Source organism: Pelobates fuscus, chromosome 8 (genome assembly GCF_036172605.1).
Source record: "Pelobates fuscus isolate aPelFus1 chromosome 8, aPelFus1.pri, whole genome shotgun sequence".
NCBI lineage: Eukaryota > Metazoa > Chordata > Amphibia > Anura > Pelobatidae > Pelobates > Pelobates fuscus.
Window position 1 is genome coordinate 72,573,897 of NC_086324.1, and position 16,850 is coordinate 72,590,746.

At 39.7% G+C, this 16,850-nt stretch overlaps 1 protein-coding gene across 4 annotated transcripts in view; it reads right to left on the bottom strand.

The window, feature by feature from the left end:
* PCNT (pericentrin) overlaps positions 1–16,850 on the bottom strand; it is a 106,231-nt gene that overhangs the window by 37,491 nt on the left and 51,890 nt on the right. For all 4 annotated transcript variants that reach the window (XM_063430042.1, XM_063430041.1, XM_063430040.1 and 1 more), the window contains 7 exons: positions 8,692–8,750; positions 7,949–8,096; positions 7,111–7,214; positions 6,673–6,787; positions 4,519–4,765; positions 2,893–2,977; positions 710–926 (listed from right to left, as the gene is read on the bottom strand). In XM_063430042.1, the coding sequence (XP_063286112.1) occupies positions 710–926; positions 2,893–2,977; positions 4,519–4,765; positions 6,673–6,787; positions 7,111–7,214; positions 7,949–8,096; positions 8,692–8,750 (975 nt within the window). The remainder of the gene's footprint in view (positions 1–709; positions 927–2,892; positions 2,978–4,518; positions 4,766–6,672; positions 6,788–7,110; positions 7,215–7,948; positions 8,097–8,691; positions 8,751–16,850) is intronic.

The following is a 16,850-nucleotide window of genomic DNA, read 5'->3' on the forward strand; positions in this document are numbered from 1 at the left end:
ATAATTTCTTTAAGACATTGACATTACAAAGAAAAATACGCAAGCCACAAGTACTTTGAAAAAAAGAAATTCAGGAAGGCACATGATTCCATCTATGGTCTACTTGCCACAGAGAACTGGCACAAAATCCGGAGTAATAATGTTAGCTTATGGCATGAAAGTGATCCTAAAATCACATCAAGTAGGTTAATCGATGACAGCCCTGTATACAGCTCATTCCTAGGGTAACTATTCAGTTTCCCAAATTTGAGGCAACCACAGCTGGCCAAAGGCTGGATAATTGCTTATTCAAGGATCGAGGAATTGGTCGAACACTATTAAGTTGCCGGACTGTAGCGTACCTACCTGGGGACTTTGGTTATTGGGTATGCAGGACTGGTATATGGAAATTATAATCTATGGTTGTCTTACCAGTCCTTTGTCATGTCTGTTTCTTTCATTCTCTTTTAAGTGTTCTGTTTTAAGTGTTACATAAAGGCTTTCCAGCCACTCCAGTACTCATATTATAATAGTCTCCTCCATTTCTTACATATCGTGCGGTTTATAAAACCTCTCATGTTGCATATACACTTTTTACTTCTACACATTATCTACATTGTTATGCTTGTATGCGTTCCTTAACTTGCATTTGACTTGTGCACTTTAATTTGAGAAAAAAAAAAAAAACTAGAAATAAAAACATTTTTTTCAGTTTCTATGACTTCTTTACCTCTTACATGCTCTTCTGACAATCTAGCCCTGAGTTGCTCTAGCTCCAGAGAGTGCTTCTTCTTCAGAACATCAATCTCAGATCTGTATCTGTCAGACAGTTCCATCTTCATGTTTAACACATCCTCTTTGTACAGAAGAGTCAAAGCACCGTGAATGTCGTCTAGCTCCTGCTTATGCTTCTCTTCAGAGTGAAGGCGTAAGAAAGAAATCTCCTCCTGCAGGTCAAAGAAACAAAAAAAAAAAAAAAGTTATTGGGGGTTGAGGGGATAGGTTAAAAACAGACTCTTGTGGCAGAGCCTGACTGCAGAACTGGCCGGATGCACCTTAACGGAACTCCAGGAACTTAGCGATAAACCCGCCTGTTTTACCCAACAAAAGATTACTCTAAACAGAAACAACCTTTACCTACTTGTGATCCCCCGTGGCTATTCTTTTGAGCCGAATCTGCAGACAAATGGTAACTGTATGTCCGGACAAGGCCACTCTCCTCATTCACAGGATGAAAGTGTGGACCCACTGTACTCCTAGCCCCCCCCCACTTTTAGACCAGCGGGGGTCATCCCGGTCCCCAATGGAGAGCTGACACACTCACCTTTGTTATTCATAAGTCCCTTGGAGATACCTCCCTGCACACAGCGCGCCAAGATGGCTGCCAGAGGGAAGCTTTCAGACTCCGATGAGGAACGACTCAAAAGGGCCCTTGATAAAATCTGGCTACGAATTCAGCTACGCATAGCAAGACACGCTGCTGCTCTTGATGGTCAGCCTGACTCACTATGCCAGGCTTCCCCAAACTCCGGCACTCCAGATGTTGCTGAACTACAACTCCCATGATTCTATGAATTAAATAGATAGGCTGAGAATCATGGGAGTTGTAGTTCAGCAACATCTGGAGTGCCGGAGTTTGGGGAAGCCTGCACTACGCAATACTCATAGGCGGCGGCACGCCGGTAGAAGCAACGCGACGGCGCGGCCAGTGAAGAAACGGTGCTAGTCAGTGTTCCCATGTTTGCCTTTCCTAATACCTTGCAACTAGATTATGCGAGGATTCATTGTTCAAAGTTTTCTTGTTATTATATTCGGATATCACTGTTCGTGTTCAGGGCCCCTCTCCAAATCTTTAGTTTAAGCAAGTCCATTATATAAAAAAATGTGCACTTCTCTTCTATGCCATGATATTGGATATTTGTGTTGAAAATATTGGTATGTAACGGCTGTTGTGGCATCACAGAACTCATTTATACTTCACTGCACAAAAATAAAGAATTTAAACCCCCCCCCCCCAAAAAAACACTTTCTTTAGCTTCCTATTTTTACAAATTTGAAGCAACACATATAGCAATTTAAAATAATAAGTAAAATAGGACAAGAATAAAATAAATTAAAAAAGTCATTCCAAAATGCTTATACAGGACTTCCTTTTCAAAAGGCGCGTTCAACACTAACAATTCACGTTGTATGTAAGCTTGGTCTTTAACCCCTTAAGACCGCAGCCAAATGTACAAGCTGTGATCAAAACAAAACGTAAACAAAACCTGGCATTTGCGCTATATGTCTGTCCAACCGTAATTCACCTCTTTTACACATGTATATACAAGTTATTTTTAATTTTTTTAATTTAATTTTTTAATGTATTTACATATTTTATTATTTTAGATATATAAAAATATAATTATATATAGTCAATATCATTGTACGTGTACTTTGATATGAATATATGTTTAAATATATATATATATAATCTCAATATTAAAATACACTTAGATAGTGTATCTGTATTTATGTGTGTGTATATATATAATTTTACACTGTTTTAACATTTTTTTCTTTTTCCCCCAGACAGCATGGGGTGTACCTGTCATTACCCAGAGGGGCCGAAGAGGAAGGAGGGAGACTCCCTGGGCTCCCAGGTGAGTCCCCATTCCGCGATCGCCGGTGACCAGTTAAGTACATAAGATCGCAGGGTGTTCTATGCCGCCCTGCGGCGTTTAGAGCCGCTTCCTTAAGGACGGGATAGAACGCCCTGCAGTCTTAAGGGGTTAATAGTCATTGTAACAATACCAAATAGCTGTTATAGTGTACAAGTATTATAGGATAGTGCACACAGCCAGGATTTATAGTTTTATCCCAGTGGCAAAACATCAAGCAGTAAACGGATGTATCTTGCATGAATAATCCCACCTTGTGATGTTCCAGTTGGTCTGTCAGTTGCTGGAGAAGGTCAAACTGATCACTTTCAGATACCAAAACTAGTGGTAAAGCAGGGCTGCAAGAGAATATCATTGTCAGACTTTCATACTGTGCACATGGCAACAATTGTCAATGTAAACAATTATTAAATATTTATCTTCAAAATAAATCTTTTTTTGGAAAGAAACTACAAAACCAATAACGGACAGCCATAGATTTGCAGAGTGTTATGTGAGATGTAGTCCAATGACGCAGGCTTATATTCAGGGTAGGATGCTTGAGTTTACACATTAGTAAGCCTACGCTATGCGTCTCTGTTTATAAGTACAGGCTTTTAAAGAAATTTTAAAGAAGGCTAAACTGAAAAATGTACGATCTGCGTGATTACATAAACATGTTCAAATGTAGATTACTCCAGAAAATTAGGTCTTCATATTTTTAAACAGAATTAAGATCATATTCATGGCACTAGGTTTGTGGCCCATATTTTTTTTTAATGTAATACAAAATGTACAAAGCATTCTCCATTCTGGCTCTGGCATGAGTCTAATGAGGAAGGAGTAAATTTGCCTTAAACATTTTTTTATTTTATTTTTAAAAGAGAAATCGCTCTTTAGGAACAGGTAAGGAGTAAGGCCAACGACTGAAAGAAAAAAAAAAATAATTTGGGTTTATACTCATTTCTTCTATTTTCCATTTATCTCCTCTATATATAGCACGAATTGTAAAATTGTATATCTGAAGGAAAATGCCTTGGTAAAATGACAGTCAGTACTGTTCCGTCAGTTATTAAGAAGAAAGAAAATTTGGGGATATCTTGATAACAAGCCATGGTCAGGTAGACCAAGAAAGATTTCAGCTACAACTGCCAGAAGAATTGTTCGGGAGACAAAGAAAACCCCACAGGTAATCTCAGGAGAAATACAGGCTGCTTTGGAAATAGACCGTGTGGTTGCATCAAGGAGCACAATACGATGATACTCGAACAAAAATGAGCTGCATCGTCGAGTTGCCAGAGAGAGAAGCCTTTACTGCGCCAATGCCACAAAAAAGCCCAGTTACAATATGCTCGACAACACCTTGACACGCCTTACAGCTTCTGGAACACTGTAATTTGGAGTGACAAGACCAAAAAAATATAATCGAGACACTCTTGGGAGATCTAAAACGTGCGGTTAAGGCAAGGTGACCTAAGACTTTGTATGACCTGGAAGCATTTTGCCAAGACGAATGAACAGCTATACCACCTGCAAGAATTAGGGGCCTCATAGACAACTATTGCACTCTGTCATTGATGCAAATGGGGCAATACACAGTATTAAGAACTAAGGGTACGCAGACTTTTAAACAGGGGTCATTTCATTTATTTCTTTGTTGCCATGTTTTGTCATTCTGTTTTAACCTACAGTTAAATATGAATCTCATAAGAAATCAATGTGTTTTGCCTGCTTACTCAGGTTTTATTTAAAAATGGTACATATATTACCAATCCAAAAAAGGTTATGCAAACTTTTAAGCACAACTGTAAATACAGTGCAGCTTGTAGTAATTAAAATCAACAACAGATAGCATTTTGTATCCTGTAGTAACTTTCTAAAACCCATCCGGAACAATAACCTGTGCGGAGAATCAAGCTCCTCTCGGTCATCATCATTCATTTCTTGTAAACGCTGATGAAGGATCTCCAGTTCTTCCCTGAAACTCTCCTCTGAGACTCGGGACTTCTGTTCAAAGTAGATCCTCAGTTCCTCCATCTCCCGCTCATGCTCGGTTTTTATGAGAAGTTTCTGGTCTTCAAACTCCTTCTTCAGTTTCTTGATCTCCTCTACCTGAGCACTGCGGGCCAGCAGCTGCTCCTTTAGCTCTGAAGGAAAAGAAAAGCCAGTTGAAATCAAACACACACACACACACAGTTTTAGTTTGGCCTAAATATCTGTGTAGAAGATTTGAAGGCCTGGAATAAACCATGCTACGGATGGTTTTGTAGAATAAGCATCATAAAAATGGTGATATTGCCACGCATGCATGCACGCATACTTTACAAACAGTCCCAATTAAGCTGCCAGTTAGTTTCTTCTCCATAATCAAGGGGACATTGACATCCTTTACCTGGTCACAATCCAAACCTAGATTACCACAAAAACTATTAATTCAACCAAGGGAGAAAGGGGGAATGGGCATCCCTGACATAGAACAATACTATAAAGCAGTGCACTTGTCTTGGATCTATGAGTGGACGAAGGAACAACCCTCCCAGCAGTGGGTGAACATAGAGAGGGAACAATGCCTAGCGCCCCTTGATTCACTCCCGTGGCACAAACTGAACACCGCGCTTCTCAAACATAAACAACACCCGCTCATCTTAACTACACTACAGACATGGTCGAAGGTAATTAATACCACAAATATAGCCCCATATCCATCGCCACAATACCATATTACGCGTCACCCACTACTGCCATCAGGTATCACAGGTAGAACTTATGAGCTACATCGGGCGGCCGCAAACATTACACTCCAGGACATGACCAAGGATAATGCATTAATAACATTGCAAGATCTAACTCTCGGCCAACCCCCTACGAGTATGCAACAATTACAACATTATTCACAAATGAAACATTTCACGGGGAGCCAGAAGCTGCTGCCAGGGGGAAACAGGGAACTGTCAACATTTGAACAGCTGTGTACAACACATCCTTTAAAAAAGAAATTGTTATCTACAATGTACAAATTACTGTTACACTCAGACAAAACTGACATTCCTGGTTTTGCCTCCAAGTGGACAAGAGAAATGAATTTAGACATTTCAGGGGAGCAATGGAAACACATTTTTACCAGAACCCACAAAATATCCATTGCAACTTCCAACCAGGAAAGTAACTATAAGCGCCTAACCCGCTGGCACTACATGCCCTCCGAACTAAGCAAAATGTTCCCAGGAACACAAAATATTTGTTGGAGATGCAGGCAGGGGGAGGTTAACCCAACACATATCTGGTGGCAATGCCCTAACATTAAAAAGTTTTGGACCCGCATACACAAACTCACACAGATTATTATGCACAAACAGATACCCTTCACGCCGGAACATCTAATATTTATGATGCCTCTCCAAAATCTCAATAAAAAGGAGATTTGACATCCCAATCCCTCATGGCAGCAAACCACCATATTCCAGTATACTGGAAACAGGAAAAGATCCCTTCTATTAGGGAATGGACCAACAGGGTAAAAAGTATTAAACAGATGGAAGGTATAACATACGCCTTATCAAAAAACTACATAACTTTCACACAAATGTGGAAACCTTGGTCGATATGGGGGGGAGGGGGCGGAATGAGAAGTAAGATTTAGGCAAAAGCACAAATAACAGCACTAGATACTGTGGAATAGACATATTGTCACAAGTACAACTCTTAAAGAGCACGAATATGTAGCACCACTCACACTTTGTATGTGGTAGTATAACAACCGTTTTGGGAGAAACACACCCAATCCTATCCTATATTCATCATTAATTGTATAATGCTTGTCCAAAACTCAATATATGTCATCTGTATAATGATTATCAATATCTCTTGTAAATGTTATGCAACATTATTTGTTGAAGCCACGCTGTCACGGTTTCGGATGTAATTAATGTATACATAATTACTGTTATGAAACTTGAAAATCAATAAAAATTATTTGAAAAAAAATCATAAAAAAAAAAAAAAAAATATCTGTGTAGGAATAAAAGATGCATTTGTAGGTTTACAGATGTAGTACCATGCAGCTCCTGACGACTTGCACGATTGCTGTCCAACTGGGACCAGAAGAGCTGGATTCCTTCATTAGACAGATCATTTTCTTCATGGTATCCAGACTGCAGTTTGCGGAGCATCTGTTGAAAGGGATTTAGGTTTAATTCTGTAAAGGTGAATACATCATTCTATCCCAAGACTCCAAACACCAGACATGCAGCATTAAATTCAGCATTACATGTTCATACAAACATTATTACACAGTCCTTCCCACGACCACTTCTGTACTGTGTCCCATTTCCTTGCTTCTATTCACTTGAGAAGGCATTATTCGTATAGCAGGTCTCTTCATCACAACAAGAGAACTTGGCAAAACCCTTAATTAAGCTGCCACAGCCATGTGTAAAAAGGGTATTTTTTGAAAGAAATTTGCTCTGTGCAATATTTTCTAATGTATTCATACCTGTGGATGCCTATCCTCCACCCTTGGTTTTTCACAGTCATCTGGTCCTTGTTCTAAAGTACTTGAATAGGACATTTGTTCATCGTCTTGCTCAGAATACAGGGCTGTAATAACAAAAAGTTGCTGTTTGAGTAAATAGCAGCAAGAACTAAACAAGCATTCATGCAAACATTGCAAATGCAAGATGCATACATTAACAATTTATAATAAATTTCCCAGTAAGGAAAACAAAAAAATAATCTAATTCCCAGATAAATTAGACAGTTCTCAATTTAATATTTTGGATAAACCATTCAAATTATTCAATATTTTTAAATGTATTTTTCAAAATATTAAAATATATATATTAAAACATTTTTTATTAAAATTTGATCCAGAAATAGTAAATCATTTGAAAAGCGTATCCAAATTGCGACCATAATTACTAAAACACATTACACTATAAATTCCCACCAATCAAAACTACAATTGGTTATTAATTAAAATATAAATTTTGGATAAATGTGCAAAATAACCAGGCAGGAAAAATAGCTGTTGGACAGTAGAGTATTTTTTCCCAGTTGTGCTGCGATTATTCTGCTATTTAACTACCAAGTATGTAAGAACAATTAAACGGTAGAAAACAAAAAACAAAAAAAAAAAAAACAACACAGCTCTTCTTTGCACACCAGCAATATGGAGGGGAGTAATAACTAATTATAATACTAGAGTGTTTGGAGACAGTTCAGGACGTGTTTCAAATGCGGAGTTTCTAAAGACACCATTAAAATGAGACTCCCTTAAGCCAGGAAATACATTATTATTTTTGAAAAATGCGCCATTTGGTACACACACTTACTTGTTGGAGAAGAATCCTCCTGATCCTTGCTTGTAGATATAGTCTGTATCATTTCTCTAAGCTGATCAAGCTCGGTTTGCAAGATTGTCTCCTGTGAGGTCAGCTCAAAGCACCGCATTTGCTCTTCTTCCAACAGTACTTGAAGGTTCTGATGAAATAAATTTTGCATCACACATTACAAATATCACTGTATGTGACATATCAGTAAAAATAAGACATAATAATGGGACTTCCAGAAAACCATCAGTGAAAAAGACTAAGCATGCTCAGTGGCTTAAGTCCCTTTTTGAAAAACGGTGAATAAGAGTGGGATGTACAAGAAATTCCCACTGGCTACTTAGAACCTATTAGCCTATGTAATATTAAAGGTGGGCAGCAGAGCTTTGCATGTTGTTCCTAAGGCAGACAAACTAGGAGGTGGAATTTATTCTCTCTCGTTTTCCAGGGCATATACAGATATAGGCTAAGGAGCCATCCATACTAGGTAGCCTGCCCAGCTTCAGGTCTCAAGGAAAGGCCTTATTCCAATGACCATAAGCATTAGCACAGCTCCCCGTCTATATGCAAGACCATTAACCACACTAACAAGCAAGGGCAGCCTCTTCTGCAAGAGAGCTGAAAATTGCAGGTGATAATAGATAGATTTTACATTTCCCCACCTGGAGGTCCCAGGAATCAGCCAAAATAATGTGCAGCCACGAGTGTTCCTTTAAGACAATTTATATTTGGAATGAAAATCATACCTTCAAGGCATCCTCATGCTGTACAGATATTTCCATGACAATGGCTTCCTTCACATGAGCTGTAAGAAAATACAGAGAACATTTAGTCTGAGGTATATAACAGTGTCACTAAAAATTAGAATTTAAAGCAAAATTTCAAATTTACGTCCAGAGCAGCTGAACTGATTTTTTCATGACTTAGACAATGTTTCCAGGTCAACTATTTTGACCTTAAAGCAGCACTGTCATGCCAAACTTACCTTTCTTTAATCGCTTCCTCTTCTCTCCCTCTCTTAGGATCTGTTCTTCATTTCTTCCTGTCTGCTCTAGTTTTCTTTAAAACATAAGACAAAGTAGACACTACTTTGTCTTACGGAGGTTTCCTATGCTTGACCATCTATAACCAGCGGAGGAGCAAAGTGTGCTCCATTTCCTGTGGCCAGAGAAATTTCCCCACAATTCTCACCTTTCCTCCGTGTTCTCACGATGCCTCCTTTCCGTATTCCCGAACGCCAGCAAAACTACCAAATTTCATCATAACAGAATGAAACCAGTTAGTCCAATTGTGTTAAGACGAAATTCGGGACTTTGTTCAGTTAGAAATATCATTTGAATACAATTCCGTTCCTATCGCGGCTGCATCTAATACGCACAGTATTAGGGAGCTACCAAAAGGCTGAAAGACCAAAAAAATAACACCCCTCCCAATAAATGGCCCCATGGTGGGGCATCTCTTAACTAGCACATTGCTGCTACTTTAGAAATTTCTATCTGCTGCTCTGTTAATGCAACTTTATTCACACACAGGAGGCGACTGCAGACTATGAATAAGGAACTCTAATGAAAGACTGTGTACAGCAAGCATGTCAAACCTGCGGCCCACAATGTATATATTTGTGGGCCATCTGCCCTGGGGCCACAAGACTGGAATGATATTTCCTGTCTCATTCTAGTCTTCCCTCCCATGGCCAAGCACGTGCTCCCGCAGGCGAGCCACTTCCCCCTTCCCTCTTGCTCGCAGTACCAGAAGAGTGTCTATCCTGCTTGACCAGAGAAGAGTAGGACTGGAACTGGAGAACAGGCAGCTCATCTTAATGTAAGGCAAGAGGGACCTTCTTGTGCAGTGTGCTAAATTGGGGAGAAGGGCAGTGTATTTATTTGGGGGAAGGAAGAGCCAATGTATTAAATTGGGGTGGGGGCAGTGTACTAATTTGGGGGAGGGAGTGGGGCAGTGTATTCAATTAGAGTGGATGGAGGGGGGGCACTGTATTGGATTTGGGGGCAATGTTGTATTTGTGGGCAGTGTTTTTACACTGTTTGTTCAGTATTTACAGATGAAAATGAAGGAAAGGGTCATTTGTTACATGTGAGTTTACAGAGGAATAGGGTCTACTTCAACTGTCAAAAGTAAAGACAAATAAGTCGATGGGGCGATACACCCAAAGTTATTAAAAGAGCTTAGTAGTGTACTATCAAAACCAATAATGGATTTATTTAACTAATCATTGTTAACAGGAGTAGTCCCAGAAGATTGGCAATTGGCGAATGTTGTACCTATTCAAAAGAAAGGTAGTAGAGAGGAGTCAAGCAACTATAAGCAAGTAAGCCTTACTTCAATAGTGGGGAAAGTGATGGAAACCATGTTAAAGGATAGGATTGTTGAACATCTTTAAAAAAAAAAAAAAAAAAAAAAATCACATGGATTTCAAGATCAGAGACAAAATAGGTTTTCTTCAGGGAGATCATGCCAAACTAATCTTATTGATTAATGGATTTTTTGACATTGCTTACCTAGATTTCAGTAAGGCTTTTGACACTGTTCCACATAGAAGGCTCATCAATAAACTGCAAACTACCACAACAATAGGACAGTCTTAAATTAGAGGGGCAAGGGGGGCGGGGCCGGGCCGCCGAGCCTAGCAGTCGCAGGACAGCACAGCTCCCGCACAAGATACTTGATTTCACTTATAAATCGCAAATTAATCCGAAATCATCGACCACCAACCTCGACCAGCAAAGTACACGGGCTACCGGAGCCGGGGAGAGGCTTGCTCGCAGAGTTCTAGTCCCCCGGAGGAGGGGTCCCCTGCAGCATCCAGCGGGTACCTGCCTGGCGGTGAGTGGAGTGGACGGCCGCCGCTCCACTATCCTGCCCAACGGAGCCCGGATTACACAAAGCACATCGGCGGTCCCGGTCCTGGTCCCCCCCCCAAGGGACCGGGGGGGTGATCCCGGTCCATGCCCCAAGCTACACACGGAGGCACTGGCAGACAGCCATGCAGGCCCCAGACACGCGGCCAAGATGGCGGAGGCCGCAAGAGCGGTAGGCGACTGCATGAAGCCGATAACTGATACAGCCCGGCACGGCACACAGGGTTGCACGAACCCAGCGACCCACATCTCTACGCAGCACCACAGTCCAGAGACATATCGGACGCAAGGATTTGGGCCTACAACACTTGCACTTACTGGACGAAACATACCTCTACACTTTGACAAGCACGGAGGAAGGTGGAGTCGTGTACCAACCACACACGGCGCCACGAAGCACAACATGCTATACGCTGACCCACTACTCAGACCGACAGGGGGTGCCGGATGAAACCTGGATTGCAGGTAGTCTGCCTATGCTGGACTGAAACTCTATAACAAGAGGGGCACCAACTTGGGACTACATAAATTCTTTTCACCCTAGCTAAGTTAACATGCCCTAATCTGCACCGGAGGACCGGGTAGCAGCCAAGCGGCAGGGATGCATAGGACTCTGGGCCTGGAAATAAACACAAAAGCAAACAAAAATGATCTCCTGCGGCTACACGTGGCTTGGCCCCAACGAGGAATCGGCTGAACACACACAGCTATGCTGGGGACTCTACTAACCTTGACAGGCATCTCCTGGGACACTTGCAACAGTCCTGTAATGTAAAGAACTACCGCTAATGTTAATTTTAACGTTAATCAGCAGGCACAAACCACCTAGTTATCCTTAGCTAATTGTTTATAAACCAACTTGTAATACCAGAAGCGCAAGCTTATTTTTCACGCTCCCTATAGACGTGTTAGGCATAGCATGCACCTTATACCACCTCTTACAATATGTGCTGTACTTAGCAAAACTCGACTTAATTTCCTTGATGTTAATGCAATATTTAGTATCACTGCTGACCTGCACAGATATTGCCTAAAAATTGCCTGGCCCTAGCATGAAACCTAAACCTGACTAGCTTGGTGACTCGCTGACCCCTGGTGGTCAACCTTAAGCAGTGTACGTAACTGGGCTAGAGTGATGCTAAAACTCTGTTTTAAACATGTTTGTTCTACCGTTTAAAAAACACACGTGAACCTAAACTCGTTAACCAACACAAAAAATAAAAAATAGGCATTGTTTAGCAGGAAATGTAATTCACGCTGTATTAACCCTTATCTGTATATCACTATTGCATTTCCCCTCTTTTTGTTCTGTACCCTATTGCACATGCCTTAATAAAAGAAAGATTGACAAGAAAAAAAAAAAAAAAAAATTAGAGGGGCAAAGGTTTAAAAATATTTTCAGGAAGTATTACTTTACAGAGAGGGTAGTGAGAGCATGGAAATGTCTTCCCTCTGAAGTGGTAGAGGTTAACACAGTGAGGGAGTTTAAGCATGCGTGGGATAGACATAAGGCTTTGCTAGACTTAAGATAAGGCCAGGGACTAATTAAAAGTATTTCGAAAATTGGGCAAACTAGATGGGCCGAATGGTTCTTATCTGCCGCCACATGCTATGTTTCTATGTATTAGAATGGGGGATGGGGCAGTAGATTGGGACTGCAAGGAGGCGCTAAACGCTCCCCATGGAAAAAGAAACATAGAATGTGAAGGCAGATAAGAACCATTCGGCCCATCTAGTCTGCCCAGTTTTCTAAATACTTTCATTAGTCCCTGGCCTTATCTTATAGTTAGGATAGCCTTATGCCTATCCCACGCATGCTTAAACTCCTTTACTGTGTTAACCTCTACCACTTCAGCTGGAAGGCTATTCCATGCATCCACTACCGTCTCAGTAAAGTAATACTTCCTGATATTTTTAAACCTTTGTCCCTCTAATTTAAGACTGTCCTCTTGTTGTGGTAGTTTTTCTTCTTTCAAATATAGTCTCCTCCTTTACTGTGTTGATTCCCTTTATGTATTTAAATGTTTCTATCAAATCCCCCCTGTCTCGTCTTTCCTCCAAGCTATACATGTTAAGATCCTTTAACCTTTCCTGGTAAGTATTATCCTGCAATCCATGAACCAGTTTAGTAGCCCTTCTCTGAACTCTCTCTAAGGTATCAATATCCTTCTGAAGATACGGTCTCCAGTACTGCGCACAATACTCCAAGTGAGGTCTCACCAGTGTTCTGTACAATGGCATGAGCACTTCCCTCTTTCTACTGCCAATACCTCTCCCTATACAACCAAGCATTCTGCTAGCATTTCCTGCTGCTCTATTACATTGTCTGCCTACCTTTAAGAAATAATTACTCCTAAATCCCTTTCCTCAGATGTTGAGGTTAGAACTCTATCAAATATTCTATACTCTGCCCTTGGGTTTTTACGCCCAAGATCTATTATCTTGCACTTATCCACATTAAATGTCAGTTGCCACAACTCTGACCATTTTTCTAGTTTACCTAAATCATTTGCCATTTGGCTTATCCCTCCTGGAACATCAACCCTGTTACATATCTTAGTATCATCAGCAATACATACCTTACCATCAAGACCTTCTGCAATATCACTAATAAAAATATTAAAGAGAATGGGTCCAAGTTCAGATCCCTGAGGTACCCCACTGGTGACAAGACCATGCTTCGAATATACTCCATTGACTACAACCCTCTGTTGCCTGTCATTTAGCCAGTGCCAAACCCATTCAACAATATTGGAATCCAAACTTAAAGATTGCAGTTTATTGATGAGCCTTCTATGTGGAACAGTGTCAAAAGCCTTACTGAAATCTAGGTAAACAATGTCAAAAAAAATCAATCAATTAATCAATAAGATTAGTTTGACATGATCTCCTTGAAGAAAACTGATTTTGTCTCTGATCTTGAAATCCATGTGATTTTTTTTTTTTTTTTAAAAGATGTTCAACAATCCTATCCTTTAACATGGTTTCCATCCCTTTCCCCACTATTGAAGTAAGGCTTACTTGCTTATAGTTGCTTGACTCCTCTCTACTACCTTTCTTGTGAATGGGTACAACATTCGCCAATTACCAATCTTCTGGGACTACTCATGTTAACAATGATTAGTTAAATAAATCCATTAATGGTTTTGATAGTACACCACTAAGCTCTTTTAATAACTTTGGGTGTATCGCCCCATCGACTTATTTGCCTTTACTTTTGACAGTTGAAGTAGACCCTATTCCTCTGTAAACTCACATGTAACAAATGACCCTTTTGACATTTTTCTTAACTGAAGTCCCGCTTTCATTTTTATCTGTAAATACTGAACAAAGTGTAAAAACACTGCCCACAAATACAACATTGCCCCCAAATCCAATACAGTGCCCCCCCTCCATCCACTCTAATTGAATAGACTGGCCTTCCTCCCATCAATCTAATACACTGCCCCACTCCCTCCTCCAATTTAATACACTGCCCCTCCCTCCCCCCAAATTAGTACACTGACAAATTAGTACAAAATAGAACCTCTTCCTCTGTAAACTCACGTGTAATAAATGATTCATTTATCCTTTTTCTTAACTGAGGTCCCTTTCCTTCATTTTCATCTGTAAATACCGAACAAAAATATTCATTGAGGCAGTCAGCTAGACCTTTATCCTCATCTACATACCTTCCTTCTTTTGTTTTTAATCTAACTAATCCTTGTTTTACTTTTTCTTTTCTCATTTATGTATCTAAAAAAAGTTTTGTTCCCCTTTTTTACTGACTCTGCTATTTTCTCTTCGGTGTGTGATTTTGAAGCTCTTATAACTTGCTTAGCCTCTTTCTGCATAATCTTATAGGTCATTCTGTCTTCCTCACTGTTTTTTTTTTTTTTTTATAATTGCTAAATGCTAACTTCTTGTTTTTTTTTACTATTTTGGACACATCTGCGGAGTACCACAGAGGTTTCTTGAAATTTTTGCTTTTACTGACAAGCCTAATGCAATTTTCTGTTGCCTTCAGTAGTGCAACTTTTAAATAATCCCATTTCTCTTTGACTCCATTTAAATTGCTCAAGTCTGATAATGACTCCTTTACACATATTCTAATTTTAGAAAAGTCTGTTTCTCTAAAATCTAAAACGTTTGTTTGTGTGGTGTGACTCAGTCACTGTTCTTATATTAAACCACACTGACTGATCACTGGATCCTAAACTTTCACCTACAGTAATATCGGATACCAAATTTCCATTTGTTAACACTTAATCTAGTATGGCCTCTTTACGAGTTGGCTCCTCAACGAGACAATCCCAGTAGGGAGTTTAAAATATGTGTGCTCCTGGCACAAGCAGCTATTTTTGTTTTCCAATTCACATCAGGAAGATTAAAGTCACCCATGATGATAACTTCCCCTTTCATTGTCATTTTAGCTATTTCCTCAACTAGTAGATTATCTAACTCTTCAATTTGTCCTGGGGGCCTATAAATCACACCTACACGAGTTACTGTGTGATTACCAAATTCTAACGTAACCCAAACGGACTCTATGTTCGCCTCACTAACCTTTATTAGGCTAGATTTTATGCTATCCTTCACATACAGGGCCACCCCTCCCCCTTTCCTGCCTTCCCTGTCTTTTCTATATAAAGAGTACCCTGGTATTGCTATGTCCCAGTCATTTTTCTCATTATACCATGTCTCAGTAACAGCGACTAAATCTACATTATCAGTTGCCTTATTGCCACAAGTTCATGGATCTTATTCCCTAAACTGCGAGCATTTGTAGACATGACTCTAAGCTTATCATTTTTTAACACACTTGCTACAGGCACCTTCTGTCCTTGTTTTGGGGGACAATTGGATTGATGCTGATTGGCAATGCAGCTTTTTAATCACACATGCAAAATAGCCTCAAAATGCTTTCCTATGGGAAAGCATTGGGTTGGCTGAGATCATCAAGTTTGAACACACTCAAAATCAACACAATAACACAATTTGTTTTTTTACAGCTGTGCAATAACATACATTCACTATTTCAGTCCCATTACTAAACTTTTCTTACTATTTCAAGGTAGTTGGACTGAAACATTGGTTATATGCAAATGCATGTCTCCTGAAATAAAATGTGTTCTTTTGCTTACTTTGAAGCCCTACGGTTGTGAGGATGTCCAGTGTCAGTTAGGAAACTTTTTTTATACTGTACTTTTCTAAATAAATCTAAGTTTCTATGAAAACTGAAGTTTTTTTCTGCGGCCCACAAACTTAAATCTTGAGTTTGACATGCTTGGTGTACAGGAACTTTAAACATTACATCTATTTTACAGAAAATGTGTAGGAAGACTGTGCAGGTCTCAGCAAGGGGAGGGGTTACTAGGGCTGCAAATACAAACTTATTGAACAGTTAGACTGCATGGGCATGATTTATACTCTAAAACCCCTCCATTAAGCTACAGTTCTTTTGCTCATGGTATCCCTGTAATGGAACTTTTTTTTCTAGCCTCAGAAAACAGACCAGCTAAACCATTGATTCTGAGATACTATAGTTGTAACCCTGCCCACCAAGACATCTTCCCAGTAATACTACTCTGAGTTTAAAATCTGATGTGTCCTATGTGATTTATCCTAAACATGCAGAAAGAAATGAACAGAGGTACATTATAATATCAGAAACTTAAGGGATTTAGAATATATATTTTATTATAGGGTCTCTTTACAACAATCTACATACTGAACTGTAGCTTTGTCCTTATTCTCTATTTTTTTTATTTGCAATCAATATTTTTCTTAAGGAAAAAAAAAAAGAAGAACCCAGTATGTAACTGTTGCACTAAAAGTTACAAGTTACACAACATTGAGGAATGGTTTTAAAATCAATATTTTGCTACATTTCATGAGGCAGGTTTCTCCGCTGTTTTTAGAGACTGATGGATAAAGAATTTTAGGTGTAGCACAAAAAAAATACAATACTCAAATGTCCTACTTGCATGTATGGGGGAAGGGGTTAATATAAAGAGTCCTGTAACCAACCCACAGGGGGTGACAGAACA